The sequence below is a fragment of the Haliaeetus albicilla genome, chromosome 27 (assembly GCF_947461875.1).
Source record: "Haliaeetus albicilla chromosome 27, bHalAlb1.1, whole genome shotgun sequence".
Classification (NCBI taxonomy): domain Eukaryota; kingdom Metazoa; phylum Chordata; class Aves; order Accipitriformes; family Accipitridae; genus Haliaeetus; species Haliaeetus albicilla.
This window is the reverse complement of record NC_091509.1, coordinates 18,443,293-18,463,257: the sequence shown is the minus strand read 5'-3', so window position 1 is coordinate 18,463,257 and position 19,965 is coordinate 18,443,293. Positions and strand designations below refer to the sequence as shown.

The window sequence follows — 19,965 nt, the reverse complement described above, 5'->3', positions numbered from 1 at the left end:
TTCCATTGCTATCCCCTTCCCACCCTGCTTATGGACCCATGTGTTGTCTCCTATTAATGATTATTGATATTAATTAGTATAATAAATATAATAAATTATTATTATTATTGTCCCATGTTATTTTATACTTTTATGATTATGTCTGTTGCTCACCTAAACTGGAATCCTGCTCTAGTATTAGGGCTGTTATGTGCAATCAAACTGCAAATAATATGCTGTAAGTGCCGCAGTTGCAAGTCTGTTCATCCTTAACTGAGCAGACTAGAAATCGCTTCCCAAGGATCTGTAAAGGGTAATAAACATTGCACTGGTGGTGTGCAAACTGGCATTGCCAAAAGTCTCACTTAGAGTAGCCTCACGGGAAACAAAAGTATCCCAGCTGTACTCTCTGGGATATTCAGATATTTCCAGGGTTGCTTCTGTCTTGCCATCTCCAAATACCAAAAGTTTCCTCCAAAAGTTTCCTCCAGACAATTTTATGAGAGGAGCAAAACCCTTAAAGGAATTAACTAAAATATTAGATTTTCTTACACTGATGCATTGTCTCTGATTTGATGTGTCGAAAGAATCTTTTTTCCCCTCCACTGTTTCAAAGGAGAGACATGGGCTTTTTCTTCTGGGAAAGTGAAGAGAACATTTTCCTGTAGAATGTGTTTTGTCAACTTTTAAAGAGTTTTTTCTTTTTTGACCAAAGTTAGCTGGGATATTTTAACAACACTGTCACTCTATCATCCACAAAGTAGGTATCATCCACCTTGTAGGCAGTGGCCAGGATCCAATTTTATGTGATTGCTCAGTGGCTAGTACTGTCACTAGAGTTACAACTTTCTTGAATAATGGTCTTATTTTTTCCAGGTGCAGGTGTGGGTTGTGGATGGCTGAGTTATACCTTTCACTATGAATCACAACATCTACTACTCTGCTTTACTGTGAATAGACATAGACAGATGCTAAGATACCTTCGCATTCGCAGATACAAATATATTTTTTTTCAAGACAGCTCCAGGCATCACAGCTTTGGCATCAGTTCTAAACCACTCTGAAAAGCTTTGGAGATTTTCTTCTCATGCAACATTTTAAAACCATTTTGCTTGGGCAGTGTGCCAGGCAGAAAATGATTTAATCACAGAACAGGCATAGAAAGAGCACTTACAAAAACAGCTCTCAAAATATAGAGGATATTTCTTGATTTATAAATATTTAAAGAGAACAATAAGAGAGTCACAAATTTGGTGTTTTTTTAAGATCAGAAGGGTTCTCTACATCCATTTTCCACAGTCCCTGCTATATATCCATGCAAAACATATCTGCAATTAATTAATTTAGCCCTCAAGACAAACTTGATGTAGCATCTATTATTGGTGGGTTTGTCTCTGAAAAAGAACAGCACGGAGAATGAGTTCCTCATGTACAGAGTGAATCCCACTCAGTGAGCCAAACACAAATTTCGCTACAAGGCTTCAATATATTCTCCTTCTCCCAGGCTATTTCTGTGATCATTTTTAATTTCCTCTCTTACTTTAATGCCTAATTTGTTCCAACAATAAGTTAAAATTTTAATAATAGGAAATTTGTTTTCCTGCTTTACTGGGACTTGATTCTTTCCTGTATTATGAGTTGGGTAATTGGTTGTACCTACTTATGCATTTGCTTTGCACAAGTGAAAATTGAAAAAAAGAATTGTAGCTTCTAAATGCACATGTTTTCAAGGCAGTAGAGAAAATTGGCTTTTAGGTGAGGGGGGCGGAAGGGGGGAGAACAAAAAGTTCTTTTTTAAGGCTAAAAAACACCAAACCACATCCCTGACTCCATCTCTAAGAAAAAATAATGTTCTTGTTAAAGACTGACCTGGAAAAGTTCATATCCAAAAAAACTGAAAAAAAAGATTATAGCTTACTAGCATAACTTTACAAATAGCAGTTTTCATCATGTCTACAGAAGTGCTCAACTCTTTTGACTGTGCACTAGCAGTGTAAATGCATTTAGCAAGGTATACATTTCTGTTCTTTCACAGGTATCATGCATATTTAGGTAAAAAAAGTCAAAAAGAGAGTCACCCTTTTGACTTTGAGTATCAAGATGGGTTCAAAGGCAGCAGGGATCTCCCTGTGAGAAGCTGAGGGTACAGAAGTAGCATAGAGCCAACAGGAGAAGCAGAGAACAAGCTAATTAGAACATGAACTGCAACACAAAAAGGGTCTGAAAGGGATGTTCTGGACCAGCCCCATCAAAGCCCAGTGTCATCAGGCATTAATTTGGGATAAAGCTGAGTGACCCAGTGGCCTGCTCTCTCAATTAGAAATTTAGCAATGAGAGTCAGAAGAGGTAGGAGAGGAAAGGGATGCGATGGGAAGAGGTGGTTTTCATTCCCAAGCAGCTGCTTTTTGGAGTGGTTGTCAGAAAACTCACAGGAGGAGAAATAAAAGTTGCTTCACAGCTGTGTACAGGAGCTGGTGCAAGAGCCGATCACCTGGGAATAGTGGCCATTCATATACTCAAAAGTATTTATAACGGTGATACTTAATTTTCAAAACAGGAATGAGGTAAGATTGATGATACTTGTGCAGGAGAAAATAAAAACAGTAGTAAAAAGGAGTCAATATATTCTGCATACCAGGCCAGATTTCTGAAGCTTCCTTCTGTCTTCTCTTCCTAACACCCAGCAAAGTGAAACAGCAGAAAAAAAGGAAGATGCACAAGTAAAAAGACATCTCTTTAAAAAATACAAGTCCTGTCTGGAAGAAAAAATAGAAAAGAACAGAAAATCTGGAAAATTAAATGAAAACCTAAAGAAAGGCCAGATAAAAACACTAAAGCCTCAAAGAGCATCTTGCTGAAATAATAAATATGAGTCTTAAAAGGTGTTCCCAAACATATCAGAAGCAACATGCCTGCCAGAGAGTATGTTGAGGCAAGAGGTTACAAAGGGATAACAGGATGGCTCAAGGAAAAATGGGTCAGAGTGGAAAAATTAAGTGATTGATTTACAAGAGTGTTCATGAGACTAATTAAGGAGGTTCCCACAACAATCTCTTTTTTTTAATGGGAGATGAGTTTCAGGGGCTATCTCCAATCAGTCAGTTCTGAGAGCAAACAAGTCTAAGAGTTTGTTCAGTTTAAGTAGGAAGCAGAGTTTCTAAGTACAGCCTTACTGGTTTACAGCCTGATGGTTGTCAAGAATTTTTCTCTTTCCAAGTCCACTGCTATCCTCCGTTCCCACGAAATATTTCCCCTTCCTACTATTTTGCTTCCCAATGTTTTCTGCCCTTTCCTAGTTTTTTATCACTCATTCCAAAAAGCATTAATCTAATAATGATTTTTTTAACTCCATGCAGCATGTATTTTTCATGTTGAAATGTTTCCCAGTTGGGACTGCAAAGTTCAACTTTTGCAGTCAGCTCTTCTTTCCAAGTTTCCTTAGGCCTTCGCATAATTTGTATATCTTATTTTCTCTATATTTATTACCATCTCCTCTTATTTTCTTACAAATTAAAAAATATTCTCTCCCCCATTTATTTTGTATTTGAAGAGTTAGACTTCTTTCATTAAGTCATATTTCACCAAGTTTAGCAATCAATACGGGGAAAGGAAGCAGTTTACAATCTCTGATGTATTTATCCTCAGTAATGCCCATGATTGATTTGCAGATGGCCTGAGAAATGAAGAGGTTAGGAGGTCTTCTTCAATGCTGCAGAGCCACAAAACCTAAAAAGCTGCAGCTTCTCAGCAGTATATAACTAGATATGTCAGTGCTTATTACTTTGCAACAGCAGTACGGTGTCATCCTCAAAGTGCAGGATCTGGTCCCAGTTTCTCATTTGCAGAGATAAAGCCAGAAATACTGGGAAAATTTACAAGGTCATTTTAAGAAGTTGAGGCGAAGCACATTCTGTGAAGTTAACAATTTATATTTAGGTAGAAAAAAGGTGGGGCTAACTGGAGCAAGAGTTGTGCTGCAGGAATGTCACGTTATCCCTAATGGATACAAGTCACTGACCTTCCAGGGTTGTTTTGCCATTCTTTCAGCATCACGAGAATTTAGGGATTTGAGCCTCAGCTGTTTTACATGACTGCAGCCCCAGTGAAAAAACAAGCAGTTCCTAGCAGGCACATCTCTGTAGGCATCTACACACTTGACTTGCTGCCACACAAGCCATCACTCCCCACAAATAGCATAGCAGCCAGTTGCAGTCCATCAGCCAGCTGAGCCTGGACATGATGCTCACCTGCACGCAAGAGCAGGCTCACAGCTAGGGTCTGCTTTTGGATCCCAACATTTTTTGGAGAAAGGACAACAGTTAAAAGAAAAGGGACAGCGAGAAGCATATAACTTAGAAACAAACCATGTTACTCTGTAGTAAATGAACTGACAACGTTGGTAGCATTGGTAAACAAAGACCATGCACCATATGTGTTCCAGGTGGTGGTTTTGATCATGCCTTCGATAACTTTTTAATCAGCAGGAGCTGAGATCTTATTTACCATTTATGGTTGGTGAGATCTTTTCATAGCCTCCTTTGTGATTCTGTAATTTAATTTGTCTGGATTGGTAAATGGAATGAATTGGCTGATTGTCTTCATTACAAGGACGTTTCCTGATGTACACAAGCATGTAGTCTATTTTGAGAGCGTGCAAGGCTGTAAAACAGACCTGGGTGTAGAGTGGGATCTCACCAGGAACAGGAATGCACAGTCACAGCTTTAAAAAACAGTAAAGAGAGCTATTATTTTGTGCTTCACTCACTGCTTCCAGGGTGCGGATAGTAACATTAAGCCTAATACTGTTGTTGAAGACAGTTGCAAGGGCATTTCCTGCAGACTCTTTGCTAGAAATGTAATCTCCTAAGGAGTTTGATGGACAGATAAAAATGATTCTGTTGACTCGGCTTTTAATATTCCAGTCTTAGAACCGAGTCACCTGGCTGTGGACAGCTGGCAACTTGTGAACACATCTGCATATGGTTTCACGCCAAGGTGACACAGGGAAGATCGATTTCTCTGGACCAAAGAGGACAGCACTTCTCATCAGCCTGGCTCACGCGTGATGACTTGTTCATATGGAAACTGGCTATGTTATTCATACTGGAAGTGACATCAAGCCTACTAACATGAGCAAAACAAACAGAATACACTGGTAGATGAGAGAAGAATTATTTGCTTTATGACTCAGGCCCAGGGTCTGCCAACTTTGAAAGAAATGGGAGTGTACACAGATTTTTTTCAATTTGAGTAAAAGAGAGAGAAAGAGCAGGGAGCCTTCCTCCCTGGGTGGACTAGAGGGGTCCTAGCTCTGCTGGGCTGACTTTACATGTTTTCTCCCTTGAAAGAGCTTCATATTTTAATCACTGGCCTAATGGCTGTTTTCCATGCTTTATGGAAAATCACGAAGCACATTAACTTTGTTCTAGATTTCTGTTTTAGTTCTACTTTTGATTTTTAATTGAAATAAACCCCTCAGTTTCCCACACAGTAGTGCCTCCAGTCTGCAGAAGCATGGTCACTAGTCCACCCAGGGAGGAAGGCTCCCCTCTCTTTCTCTCTTTCCAAGGGCAATACAGACCAAGGGCCTAATCCAGTGGAATAAATGAGGCCCCAAATCTGTATTACCCTTGCTCCTGTGGATGTTGATTTATTTTTTTTAAACACAAAATGAAAATTGGAAAGAATGAGAAAGTCATGAACTGGTTCTTAATTTTATGCTTTCAAACAAGATATACAAAAAAGGCAAAGGACTGAATTAAGGTTGTTTTTTCAACTTGGGCTGCCTCCACTATGGAAGGGTATCATTGCACAGAGACTGCAAACACACACAGTGACTCTGACATTTACTTCTCTCTATTCTGAAATTTCAAGAATCCACCTCTGAGGGGTCTCCTACCCACCCCATTTCTAGGCTAATTGCCAGGACATTTAATGCAAGCACATTGCTAGTATTTTCAGTGGAATTGACCAGTTCAATATTTTTCATCTTATTTTGGGGAATGGGGATTATTTATTTCTAGACTTGTGGACTACATCTTTCAAAGCAATTTGTTTTCTCCCATTAATAAGAAAACTTTTTTGCAAGATTTTGGCACTAGAGAATTCAAGGGAAAAAATGAAATTACTTCTATGTGAATGTAACATTATTCCACTTTTTTTCCCCCTCCTCTTCAATAAGCATTGCAAAAACTGACATTTGCTTGTAATAATGGCACAGCAACATTGATCCAAACATTTGTTCTAAATACTGGGACAAGTCCTCATCTTCTGTGGCCTCATCTACGCTGTAGTGAAAAAAGCACTGATTTACCCCAATAGAATATCTGCTCCAGTAAAACCATCGGCATTGATTGACTCTGACAACTTCCCTCTTTCTTCCAGCTCCAAGTCTCCACTGTTATTATTCTTTTCAGCATGTGGGAAGCCACATAGTAGCTGACTGTCTTGACCTTGGTTTTGAGCCAAAATCAACACATCAGGAAAGGAGTTCAATAGGGCAGTATATCCACTCCATGCTGATAGCCAGAATATCTACTCTTGCTGTTAAAGACCTATTCATCAGTCAACAGAAATGCTGCTAAAAGCCAGCAGTGTGATCTAGCATATGTCCAGACTCCCATTTTCACCTTAACAACCACTCCCATAGTACTCCCATAGTGATGTGCGATGCTTATGCAAAGACATTTCATAAGAACTGCAGTGTATAACTGAATCTTAGCAATTTAGGATGAGAACAATCTATTCAGCTTCCACCACTGTAAAAAAGTATGGATAAAATGATTTTCACCTAGTAATCTTCATTGGAGTCTCTCTCAAACTGTGGCCAGCCACAGCTAATGAAACTTTTCTGCTTTGAAGTGGTTCATGTGGCTGTTTTGTTTCACCTTTCGTATCTGTACAAAAAGGCAACTCAGCTAAAAAATTTCATGTTCTCTAAAAACATAGTGCACATACTGGCTCTTCAGTCCGAAGTACTGAATGGTGCTATTGCGTAAGAGGTTTAGGGCAGCAAGCAGCAGGTGAGAGGCACTGCGTTCATATTTTAATTAGCTCATGCTAGGAGTTTCTTCAGAGGTTACTTAATTACTATTTGTCCACCTACATTATTAAAATCTTACTTGTGTCCTTCTGTTTCAAAGACCTTTTGTACCTCCTGAAAACTGTATTGCTAAGATTGCATATAAATAACTATTCTGAAATAATTCCAAGTGATAATTTTATAAATCTGTTAAGCACCAATTGCCATTACAGAACTTTAGCAATAAAACCCCAAAATTCTAGGACAGTATATTTTAGGCACAAAAGAAGTCCTGATGAACTTGTCTGATTTCATAGATTTTCATAATTTGTGGTCATCTTAAATACATTTTCAGCAATTGTGTTCTTTTCTAGAAATGAATTCTCAAAATGTCATGTTCTGTGAAAAAAACCCTACTGTTTTATTAATACCCTATTCCACATCACACTGATTATGTTAATAAGAATAAATATTTTTGTGTAAATACATACATCTAATTTTTTTCTACAGTGAGAATACATTAAAATTTCCAGACTTTTCTTATTTCTGGAGACATTAATATACTAAAGGAATGTGACAACTTTGAAGTAAACTAGTGGTATGGGTACTTCTGAGGTACTTTGCTAACACACATACTTGTGTGTTGCAGAGACCCTTCCAATAAGGCACTGAAACTGGAAAACCTTCCTGGAGATACAGTAATTTGGCAAAGAGTTTCTAATGGTTTTGCCGGTATTGATTTATTTGCATCCATTTGCCAATGCTGGGGAGGTATAACCACCATGAGACTATTTAACATTTGATTGCTTGTTTGCTCCTGGAGGATTCATGTACCTGCCAGTGCCAGTCTAGACCACATTGGCAGCTCTATGAACAAAAGGAGGGATTCTGGTAGAAATAGATTTACTTTTCTGCAGCAAGACACTTATCAGAACTGACAGGCGTGCAATACTGAGGCTGCATATGCTCCACACAATATATATTTTTCTACTGAAAAGAAGCTGGAACATAAATGAGATATTAATGTTGTTAACAGTGGGTGTGAGCCCACAGTGCTTTCACACTGGAGTAACCCTCACTCAAGCGGCCAGATTCACTGAACCCAATGAGGTTGCTTCACTAGCACTGAATGCCATGCAAGTAAAAACTCTCTTTTAAATTATTGTGTCCTTGCAATTCTGATTCACATGGGTAAAAAGAGTTTGCAAGATTTTGCCTTAATTTTATTGCCAAAAGAGCTCAGTGGTTTGCGCATTTTTTTCCTGTTAGAGGCTTACTAAAGAGTTTCAAAGGCAACAGCCTGAAAACATGCTTTCTTCTCACTTTTAAATTGGAGAGCATATAGCCACAGATCCTGAAATGGATGCTTTAACACTTCAATAGTTTTCTAAATTAAAAATAATGGATTCCTGGCAGGTATCCTACCCCAGTTTACTCACAACATAGATTTTATTATCCCAGTGTCACTGATCGTGATTGTTAGCTGCACAATAGTCATAAGTCAGAAAACAGTCTTATGTTGATGACTGAGCCACTGAGAATGAGTTTTTTCATGACTAATTTATTTTAGAAAGGGAGACAATGCTATTTATGTCACGTAAATGACTTAGAGAAATAATGCAAATGACATTGGACATTTACAAACTCATTATGATAATGGAAATCTTGAATAACTTCTAAGAGAGTTCTGCAAGTTCCAGTTATGTTTGGCATGATGATAAACCTCATAGCAATCTCTTGATCATTCCTCTCTTTCTTTTTCATGGAATTCATCATATACAGATGCAGTACCAAACCATTAAGATGCAATGCAATTTAAATTATTTTACAGAGAACCAAAAATGCTTGATATATACCTTTTATCATTGTAACAGAACTAGATGTACTGGATTCTTAAGCCATTAAACCAACCTTTAGAGTCCTGCCTCTAAAATGGATTGCTCAATTAAAAAGACTTACCTTTCTTACAAAAAAATGAGTCTCCATTTTTGTAATAATCTAATTTTTATTCCTGCTGCAATCTAGAGATTCTAAGCAATCACAGCGTGGAACATAAAATCTCTAAGTAAGGATGTCTCTGCTATAAAATGCAATATTCAGTTCCAAATATTTATTAACTGGAGAATGCACAGTGATCTCAATCTATGTGTAGTTAACACATCTGGCAGTTTCTGTAACTTCTGTTTCCTCCACCCCGCCCCCCCTCAAATGGGAAACCAAGACTTGATCAAACATGTAAAACATACGGTACTCTGAACACATTCAGCCCAAGGAAAAAGGCACAGTGGCAAATTACCTTAAATTCAGTTTCAATGTTGGCTAGTCTGGCCAATTCATTGCTTAGCTCTAAAGCAGTAAGGACAGGGTCTTCACTGGAAAGAGACAAATAAGCAGCACTGGCTAATCCTTTGTAGGCATTCATTCTCGATCGAGAGTGACTAAAGGAATCTTTCCTCTGCTTCTCAATACATTCATTGCACTTGCAAAAATAGTCATGTGGCCTTTCAATCCGCGCGCCTTTTAGAAGTAAGATGTGAACAATTTCATACTCCTGGCAGTGGGCAGCAAGGATAATAGGGGTAATGTCATGGGAGAACCGAGTTCCATCTTCATCATAAGCATAAAAATCATCATCTCTCAGTTCCTGCTCGAGGGGGCTGAGTGTGAGACGCTGTCCTTGTGCAAAGGCTGGATGGTTCAATATTGCTTCCACAATGCGCACGTATCCTTTACTGATGGCTAACAAAAGTGCATCTCCAACTCGAGCGAGATTCTCCTTTTTGAGGAGGAGCTCCGTCACTTCCAGATGCTCATTCCCTACAGCTAACTGAAGGGCGTTTTGTCCCATATAATCGACGCAATTAAAGTTCAAGGTTTTGGATTCCTCCAGCATTTTTCGCACAACAGGAATGTTGCCATATTCTGCAGAATCAAGAAAGCGTTCCTCTTCCGCAGTCAGGCTGGTGCCTTTCTCATTGAACATGTAGGCTGGGCCCCGGATGGCCTGCCTCCGGCCCTTCTCCCGAAGGGTTGTGTGCCTTCGATGCATGTTTTTATAATTGCTGTTTCTCAACCTGCAGAAAATGGGAAAGGAAGGTTGGTTATATTCTTGGAGAGTCATAAACTCACTTAACCTGAAACAAGGTTAGAAATGTCTCATTATGATCAGATCTTACTAGGTTTCTATAATCTGGGCCAGTTGTTTGAAATCATTTAGGATGTGGAATAAAGAAAATTAGTTTCCTGAACAGCAGACAAGTTCTATTCTGACTTGTACACCCTTCTGGATTTCAACAAGGATATACAGCACATTCTTAACTTGAGAAATAGCCAAAAAAAATGTATGAACACATTGTTTTCCATTTTTATTGTTTAGAACTTAATTACACAACATAATATTTCTCTGAATTACTCTTCTTGAGTTTTATACTTGAGGCCACAAGCCCTAAAGAAAGTCACATCACTCCCCAGTAAGCATCTTTCAGAGAGCTACTGCAGAAAGACTAGAACACAGGTTTCTGACCACAAACAGAGGGCAGATCAGAAAGGGTCATTAGTTTCCCCACTGATTATGTGGCTGAAATATCTTCACTTGGAGTTGGTGGGATGGAGACAAACTGTTCTTATTCTGCCTTCTCTGGAACGCCCAAAGAAAATGATGCAATGTGCAACCAGCCTCAAGGGGGAGTAAACACGCCGTTGTATGAAATGAACTGAAATCCTAAATCTATCTGTGGTTTTAAAACAGTCACACTTTGTATTCAGTACCATCTCGACGTTGCTCTTCTGTTTTAATTTTATTGCAGCAGCATCTCAACAAAATCAAAGTCCCTCTTTTAGAGTCAAAGCACGTGGAGTTAATTGCTATCCTAAGCCCACAGAATGTGCAGCCTGGGTGAAAAGGTAAAACCAACACCTCTTTCACAAAAAGCATTTGCACTCAGTCCAAATAGCAAGTCCTAAATCACTTGGGTAAAATTTTCAGGAGCCTCTAATCTGCAGTGGGCAGATGTAACAAATAAGCAGGTGTTAATGCTCAGTGGGTGGCAAAGGTTCATCCTTCCATGATCCATCTGTTCTCCAAGTCAGTTTTGACCTTCAGTCAATGAACAGTTCATGTATTGCTCTAAAAAAAATACTACTGGACTTTGAAAATGCTGTGAATGAGGAGAGAGAAAGGTGCCAGGAGTCAAAGTGGAGTAGATTATATTGCCTTCAATAATATCTAGGAAAAGAGTAATGGAATCAAGCAAAAACCCAGGAAAACAAAGGGTATTAGAAACCCCAAATACCTAAAGTGCCCAGACACAGAAATTCTGAAGGTAGCTGTTCTTAGGGAACTAAATTATACATACGTATCTATCATTTTAATTAGAACAGAAAGCTAGTACTGAAGAATTTCAAGCAAATTTTTAGCAGCTACACTAAAATCTGAACGAATCCTAAGAAAGCAATTTTGTGACCATACATGGTTGAAAGAGAGGTTCATAATTAAGAACCTGTCCCGCTAAACTTTGATGCATCAGTATAACAACTTAATAAAAGCTGGAAGAAACTGAACATATCATCCTGTGCTCCACTGAGAGATAAAGTGCTATATGAATCTTAAAACCAATCCCTTCCAGTGTGGTTGAAAGTTGAAGCAGTACACAGAGATGAGGGACATACGAATAATCAAGGAGATACGGTTAAGTAAGTTAATTCCCAAGACTGCATGAATTATTTTATAAGAGAAAACAATAACAGCTAAAAAAATATACCATTAACACATCTAACACTGACAGGGAGACAGGTCTCTAAAGCAGCAAAATGCCTTGGGTAAATATGGGGCCCCTTTGAAGTCAACAGTACAAGTTCCATTGACTTCAGTGAAGTCCAAATTTTGCAAACTCTTATGCATGTGCGTGCGCACACACATACATATACACACACACACACACAATGTCCCCAGCAATTAGCTTTCATCTCAGAAGCAGTCCCAGTGAGGCCAAGAGAGCTAACGTGCTTAAAATGAAGTATTTAACCATATGCAGAAGTGCTTATCTAAACTGGAGCTCATATCCTTTAGCTATTCAGGACAGCATTTAAGTTTTAAATCTGCACTGAAGACTTACTGAGTTCAAGTAAGGACCATACATACAAATAAACACTTCTGAACTGTGACTTTGTTAAACGGGGACTTAGAGTACCAGAAAGCACTTCACACATTTGCAGTCTTGGGATTTCCTGGATGTGAAATTAAACCTCTTAAAACATTAAGCAACTCAAAAGGATGAGCTGGTGATGGCTTAAGCAAATGTTGCTGGGATCAAGTGGAAACGAATCCAGCTCCTGTAGCTACTCAGTGATGACCAATGAGTGTGGCAGGGCTGCACACACTTAAATATTTTAGGACAGTTAATTGCAAGAGCTGCTTCAAGCAGGAGGAATTCCACTGGGCTTTTCTGATGTTCAAAAAACATGTATGCCAAGATATTTGGCAACCTTATATTTGTTGTTATATTTAATGGTCAGTACTGGAAGCAACTCAGAAATACGGATCATTTCCAGCTGTGAGGAATCTATTAGATATTTTGCCTGATGTCCAAGTATAATTCTTGATACGTTGTTCTTTTTTTCTTAGAAAAACTTTTCTCTCCTGATATGTTATTACCTCTAAAGGAGGAGCCAGATAGGTGGGACAGATAACCTTACAATCACACCCAAAGTAACCATAAAACTACCTAAAATATTACCATTGGCTCAGTTCTAAGATTTTTGTCTGAGAAAAGAGGTTAGAATTTGGCCTGGAGCTAATTTGCACCCGTTTGTTACATATGTAATAACATGCCAAAAAAAAAAAGACCTTCTTTTCACTTTCTTCAATTCAGAGAGAACACTGGTTTCATACACTGTTTCCAACAACAGAAATTGCATCAGAAAAAGAGGAAACAGAAAAGCATACCTGCCCTCCAAAAAGATAATTACTATACAACATTTATCTTGCAATAAATGTGCTGTAGGGATGTCCCTACACCACAGAGTTGATCTCTGCTGCCTGCAGGTAAGGGCAAGAGCACCATAATTCAGAGGGCTTCACCTCAGATGAATTATGACCCCTAGTCTTGCTCATGAGCAGAGAAGATCAATATCTCAGCTATCGCACTTTATCATCTTTATAGAGAACAAGAGATGAATAAAAAATTATACTTTTAACTTTGAATAATTTCATGAGAAATGCTCAGCTATCAACTCCTGTTCTGAGAAGAAAGTTATAATTATGTTTGACCTAAGCACAGAATCGTGATAGAGAAGTGGTAGTGCAAAGAGTAATATATGCAGTAGCTGAAGATCTTGGAAACTGAACCCTACTGTAATGTCATGACTGTACTCGGCAAATTTTTCTGTTCTGCTTTTCAGTTATGTGCCGGCAGGTTTAGAACTAATCATATTTACTGAGTGTGTCTAATATGCTCTCTTAAAAAGAAGTAATTGTAACTTGATTGCATTTATCTTACCATTTTTGTTTAAAGGTGCTTTGCATTGAAATTACTCTGTATTTGCATGTTTTATTGAGACAGCTAGTGATCAAACTCATCAGGCACTGCAATTAAATATTGTGTTTTTCTAGGAAAGAATGCCAATGTATGCAGTGTTGTTGGAGAGAAAATGGTCTGGGAAAAGAAAAACAAAAATTTCAGGGCCTAAGTAGTGCTTGCAGCAAAGCACATCCAGCTTTATGCAGCTGAGGGAGCCATAAGATGTTTGGACTCCTGTGGCGAGTTGAGAAGAATAGCAATTTCTGAAAGGTGGTTAGGCTTTTAACAAATCTTCCTCTGGGAGCATCTCAGTTTCTAATTAAAGTGGCTAAGAGTAGGTCCTTGCAACTTGCACTGATGGTACTAGGTGCTGAGACACTCAACATCTGAAAAGGGAACATGGTGTAACATGAGATTTGTTCTTCATGTGGTGTCACTGAAAACACTGTTGAAGCTGAAACTCTCCTTTTTTGCAACCTGTCCTAGTTTTGGCTGAGAGAGTTAATTTTCTTTCTAGTGGCTGGTATAGTGCTATGTTTTGGGTTCAGTATGAGAAGAATGTTGATAACACACTGATGGTTTCAGTTGTTGCTCAGCAGTGTTTATAAATAAAGTCAAGGATTTTTCAGCTTCTCATGCCCAGCCAGCAAGAAGGCTGGAGGGGCACAAGAAGTTGGGAGGGGACACAGCCAGGACAGCTGACCCAAACTGGCCAAAGGGGTATTCCATACCATGTGACATCATGCCCAGTATATAAACTGGGGGGAGTTGGCCCAGGGAGGATTGCTGCTCAGGAACTAAATGGGCATAGGTCAGTGAGTGATGAGCAATTGCATTGTGCATCACTTGTTTTGTATAGTCCCATTCTTTTATTATTATTATTATTGTTGTCATTTTGTTATTGTTATTATCATTATTACTTTCCTCCTTTCTTTTCTATTAAATTGTTCTTATCTCAGCCCATGAGTTCTACCTCTTTTTTCCCAATTCTCTCCCCTGTTCCACTGGGTAGGGAGTTAAGTGAGTGAGCGGCTGCATGGTGCTTAGTTGTTGGCTGGAGTTAAACCATGACACAACCACACTCTCTTAACTGGTCTGAATGCTAGACGTGTAGGAAAGGTAGACATAGGAAGGAAGCTGGGCTGCTTCATATTGAGGTTAGCCCAGCAAAAGTCCTTTCTCCTTGATCCTCCTTTCCAAAGTGCTCCAGACTATGCCACACAGGACATTCTGCTGCCTCTCTGGTCCCACACAAGAGCCAATGGATGGGCAGAGCTAAGGCTTGGAGAAAATGTTCAAAGGCCTTAACTGAAATTGGAGCTTTTACACATGGCTTTGAACCAGAACCTTAAAAGCATGCAGGGCAGGCTGAATAGTATCTGCTTCAGTTTTTAAAACATCTGAAGTCTGAATAGGTATTGAAATCAATGGGTATTAGGTACTGCGGCAATTCTGGAATTCTCAGGTGATGTCAACCTTTACTTGTCTTAAAGCCTAAAAATTGAGCAGGGCATTTACAAAGGCAGCTTTAGGAACTTATGGTCTCTGACTACACTTTAGGTTTGCTTTCACTCAGTGGAGAGAGTTTGGCAGGAGTCTCCCTGTGCCTTTTCAATGGCCCCCTTTGTCCAGAAACTACAGAAGAAACTTAGGGTATGTAACCATTACTATGCCCCATGTTGGGTAAAGCAACCATCAGTGTAGGCATTGATGAGACATTGACTCTGTCTTGTTGAAAAGGCAAGTTTCTGAAAGCCATTTTGAAAGCATTACCCTCGGTTCCTGCAGAGCTTCAGAAACTGTCAGATTGATGCCTTACTTATTATTTTTCTTTCTACTTACATCAATATTTCTAAAAAGAATCAGGGCACATAAAGGCTGCAGACTCCCTGAGGCCTCTTTGGAATTGACACAGCTCTTATACATCAAATGGACCATTTTCCTCTATTAACCCTCGCTTCCACATAGAAAACCTGATCATCCAAGACATACTATAAACATGAACAAAAATTAAGGAAATTAAGTTATACAAGCAGACACAAATTGATATAGAAATGAATCCATTTGAAAGAGTAAGTCAAATTATTCACAACAGAAATAGTAAGGTGTTGCATCTTTTAGTCAAAAAAATTGTAACATATTTTGAAGCAGACTCCAGACTTCAAGTCAGGAGCACAGACTGAACACAGCTGCACACATTTATTATCCTATATGCAATAGGCTACTCTGGCATTCCAAATGCTGCACAGGCATATACTACCAGAGCTCTCTGATACCCTCTTTTTCTCCAATATCTTAAACAGCCTTCTAAATCTTATCTTAAGTCAAGATGTTATCCTTTAAGATAAAAGTTTTAAGTATCTTTTTTCACATATTGCTGACTTACTATGTATACAGACTCAGTATCGTTTGGGGTGGTTGCTTTTGATTAACAGCAGCTTATTCCAAAGTTTTCTATGCTTTGAAATGCTTACATGTCATTTTATTTAATCTTGGGATGTCCAAAGCACTAATTCAACACTATTAGCAACATGGTCATTCTCCTACATGAAAAGTTGCATTCTCCTACATGAAAAGTTGCATACATATCTAGGGACAATTAACAGAATTTTTTAGCTCTATTCAGATATTCGTTCACTTGCAGAGTGGTCCTACAAAGCAGTTGCAGGAAGTAATATCCCCTCCCCACCATTCCCACTGCTCATAAAAGAAAATGATAATTTAAGGTCAAACTTTGAAAAGTGGCCTCTGTCCTTGTGGAAGTACAGGTGCAGTCAGCAAAACCACACCTTTTCAAATCCCTTTAAGAAATGGCAGCATGAGATACATTCAGGAAGACAACCCAGGCCTCTCATGTCATTAAAGGATGATGATGAATAATACATACTAACACTCCCATCATCTTCTTGTCATGAAGCATAAGGTTGGAGGCCAATAACCGAGAAACATTGAGGACAGACCACCAAATCTTTACCAGCATCTAAATTTTCATGTTCTCCCTGATCTCTGTTAGAAAGAAGGCAGCTCTGCCTTGTGGTTTGAAAAAAGGAAATGGAATTTGGCTTTCTACCAGCTATCTTTCTGAAAAACCCATCCACTGCTGCTCAGTTGTCTCACCCTCCCCCTTCTTATAAACTAAGCATCAGCATTTTCTTTCCTATTCCAAAGCAATGTCATACACCAATACAAGACTTTTACAGCAGGAGAGACTGTAAAATAATCACCTTGGTTCTTGTGTTCAATTTCTTCTTGTGTTACAATATACGTACTGGGGGTCTTTTCCTTCCTTCCTTCCTTGCTTCCCCTTAATATATGGTTGTGAAGATAACTGATTATTACAAAGGTATCATAGAACACATGTGAGATAGCTATACCAAAATCAAGGCTATTTTTACATTCTTTTCCATTGTCCATTCATTAAGTGTTTGGCCACCAAATGAACTGCCATGACAAGAATGAATCCTACTTTTTTTTTTTTTTTTATAATCTGGCTTTGGGAACCAGGAATAATTCACCCTCACTGTTGAAGCACTTCAAAACTCAGGCTCAGATCATACCGAGAACACAACAGAAGAATACCTGTTCATTCATAAATTTTTACTACCGAGGAGAGCGACAAAAGATATTTCTAATTGTGCAAGCAGGGGGCAGTGTAAAGCTGATTTTCAACAAACAGTTCTACTGGAAAGAAAAAGCTCTAAAAAGAACTGGTAATCTCCGTTCTGGCTCTATTTCGTTTTTTCCCTATTGCTGCACCCTTTTCATTGCTTACTTCATAGTTATTTCAAGACAAGAGAAGGAGAGAAGGAGAGAAGGACTCCTGACAACCGTTAGACCCAGTAAGCTGCAACAGGCACGATACAGCGTCCCGCATTTACACCTTTCATTTTTCCTCTTTTCACCTTGGCCACACTGTTTCCAGGAAAAACAAGCCCTTAAAAAATTCACCCAGCTACAAGAGAAGACAACAGCGTGGCTCCAAACCATGTGGCCAGTAACAAGCAACAAGCCCTTGGAGGTACGCTGAGGCCAAGCACGTTTGCACAAATTCCAAGGGTAGAAAGCCAAACCAGTCTCATACGCAGCCACCCACCTCACTTGCGCCAGCCCCTTACTTGGGCTTGTCGGAGACTGAGTCGCACCGAGACACCTCTAACCCCAACAAAACTTCCCGCTGCGTAACGAGGCACTGGCGTTAGAGCCAGGGCACTTCTCAGAGGAGCTGAAAGGACAGCCGGCTCTGGAAAAGAGGCAGAGCCCCCGCGGCTGCCCGCCGCTCCCCGCAGGGGCAGCAGCTTACATGTGCGCGTCGGGGCCGGGTCCGCTTCGCTCTAGAGGCGCGGGGCGCTGCGCGGCGCTGCGCGGGCGCGGCCCGCCATGGCGCTGCCGCTGTCCGCGGTGCTGAAGCTGTCGCTGTCCCCGGTGCTGAAACGCCCGCTCAGGTCGGCCGGACGGGGCGGGCGCTGTCCGCGGTGCTGCAGCCGCCGCTGGCGCGGTCGAGGCGGCTCCTCATCCTTATCCCCTCGGCGCGGCTGGGGCAGAGGCTCCCGGCAGAGCCGGGGATTCGCTTCTCGGAGGAAAAACCTGCTGCCCGGTCGGCATGTGGGTCGCGTTGTCCTCCCAGTCTTCCCTCCCCCTCTTCCCACGCCGTTGTCTTCCTCAAGGTGTGGATTTGAGGGTGGGTTGTTGTTTTTTTTTCGGCGCGCCCCCTTCTCGACCGGAGCTGGGCGAGTGCCCCTGCGCCCTCCCAAGGGCTGCCCCAGAGCAGGCGTGGCGAGAGAGCCTTCCTGGAGAGGGCAGGGCTGCCTGCAGGCTGCCCAGCGGGGCGGGGGGCTCCGTCGGGGTCTCTCCCCCTCACACGCCGCACGCCTGCCTCATCCGGCTGTGCCGCCCCTCCGCTGGGAGTGGTTAGTGCCGCTTCTCCCCGTCCGCCGTGCCCAGGCTGAGATCGGTTTCTGCCTTCCCTAAGAGATCTTGTCTCATAGGGGGTGGCCGAGGAGGGGTGTATATGTGTGAGTGGCGGGAGTGGAAGGGGGGGGGGGAATTAAACCAGCACGCAAAATAATCGGTCAGTGCAATCAATCTCCTCTCTTGCTTGGCACAGGAGAGCTGGCCGAACAACTTCAAACTGCACCCGGGAGCGCCGGTGCACCCTGCTGTGCTCTATCCCGAGCGGTAAGAGCTGATGTTCTTCCCAGGATCCCCCCCCCGCCCCCGGATGCTCCCACCGCCTCCCACATAGCTCCAGCCACACAGGGCTGTCCAAGCCCATGACCTTCCCTGTCCTTCCCCATCCGTGCAACTCCCCTGCCCACCCGCTCCTCCTTACCCGGACGCGGGGATCCCCACCTCATCACGCACCCCATTGCAATTACCAAATAACGCCAGCCCGCCTCACCTGGCGTATCTCCGGGAGTTTAAGCCTGGAGGAAACTCTCTGCTTGGAGAGGTGACGGTGGGAGGCAGTGCAGGGCTCTCTGAGCAGCACACGCGAGAGGATGGCAGGCTGTTGATTTGCCCCCAGATTCTCCTTCTCCCACCCCCTCACTGCACTGGGTGAAGCGAGGGCATTGATTAAGAGGAGATTTTTCACCAACTTTCAGCCTCGAATCTGTGTAATCAACTCGGCTGAAGATGTTATTTGATGGGAACACCTGAGGGAAATGATGGGCACAGGCACTGACCATTTCAGCAGGGACCACTGAGAGCTTGGTGTGGCTTCTGTAGCAGAATTATAAGAGTATCCCAGACTGTGCCTTTCAGAAACCCTTAAAGACAGCTGGTGCAGGGCTTTCATCCCACATCCCCAGGCAGCTAAGTTACCATCACCAGCCTGAGCTGTACTCATGACTGTGAGGAGGGTGAGCCTTTTCCTACTAAGAGCTTTTATAGCTTGTATAAGGGGGAGAGTATATTAACCTCTATTCTGGGAGGCACCCATACCTGCACGATTCACTGCACTCTGTTTTGACACTGTCTTCCTGTGCTGATACCTCCTGCCCTCTAAAATGCACTGACTGCTTTGTTCTTGCCCCCATTCATGGCTTCTTGGAGTTCGCTGAGAAAGTCAGGAGGGCCCAGATGAATAAACATATGAGAAGGATGTGGATGCTACCAGGCTCAGGGGAGAACAGCATTCTGTGGGGAAAGACATCCTTTGAAAAGAAAAGGAAAAAAAAGAAGAAAAAAAAGAGACTCCACAGCTATATACTCACTTATGCTGTTGAAATAAACTGGAAATGCTATATTGCTGCACAGACACAAATCTCTGCTTTAGGTAGTTAACACAGCTTGGGGGTAAGAGCAACCCCTCTCTTTTGCTTTTGGACAACTTTTTCTCTAAGCAAAAAAATAGCCCTCCAAGTGTCTTGGTATTTGTCTGGCTCTTCCCCCTGCAGGGTTTTATTTTCTGCTGTTCAATACTTGTCTGTCACCATAACAAACTAA

At 41.2% G+C, this 19,965-nt stretch overlaps 1 protein-coding gene across 3 annotated transcripts in view; it reads right to left on the bottom strand.

Moving 5' to 3' along the window:
* The window catches only part of TRPC7 (transient receptor potential cation channel subfamily C member 7), an 80,391-nt gene extending 61,968 nt beyond the window's left edge, over positions 1-18,423 (bottom strand). For 2 of the 3 annotated variants that reach the window (XM_069772318.1, XM_069772320.1), the window contains exon 1: positions 9,297-10,127. In XM_069772318.1, coding sequence (XP_069628419.1) covers positions 9,297-10,121 — 825 coding nt within the window. In that variant the 5' untranslated portion in view covers positions 10,122-10,127. Of the gene's footprint in view, positions 1-9,296; positions 10,128-17,818 lie in introns of those variants that run through there. The other variant, XM_069772319.1, reaches the window with a different exon arrangement.
* Positions 18,424-19,965: the final 1,542 nt, after the last annotated feature.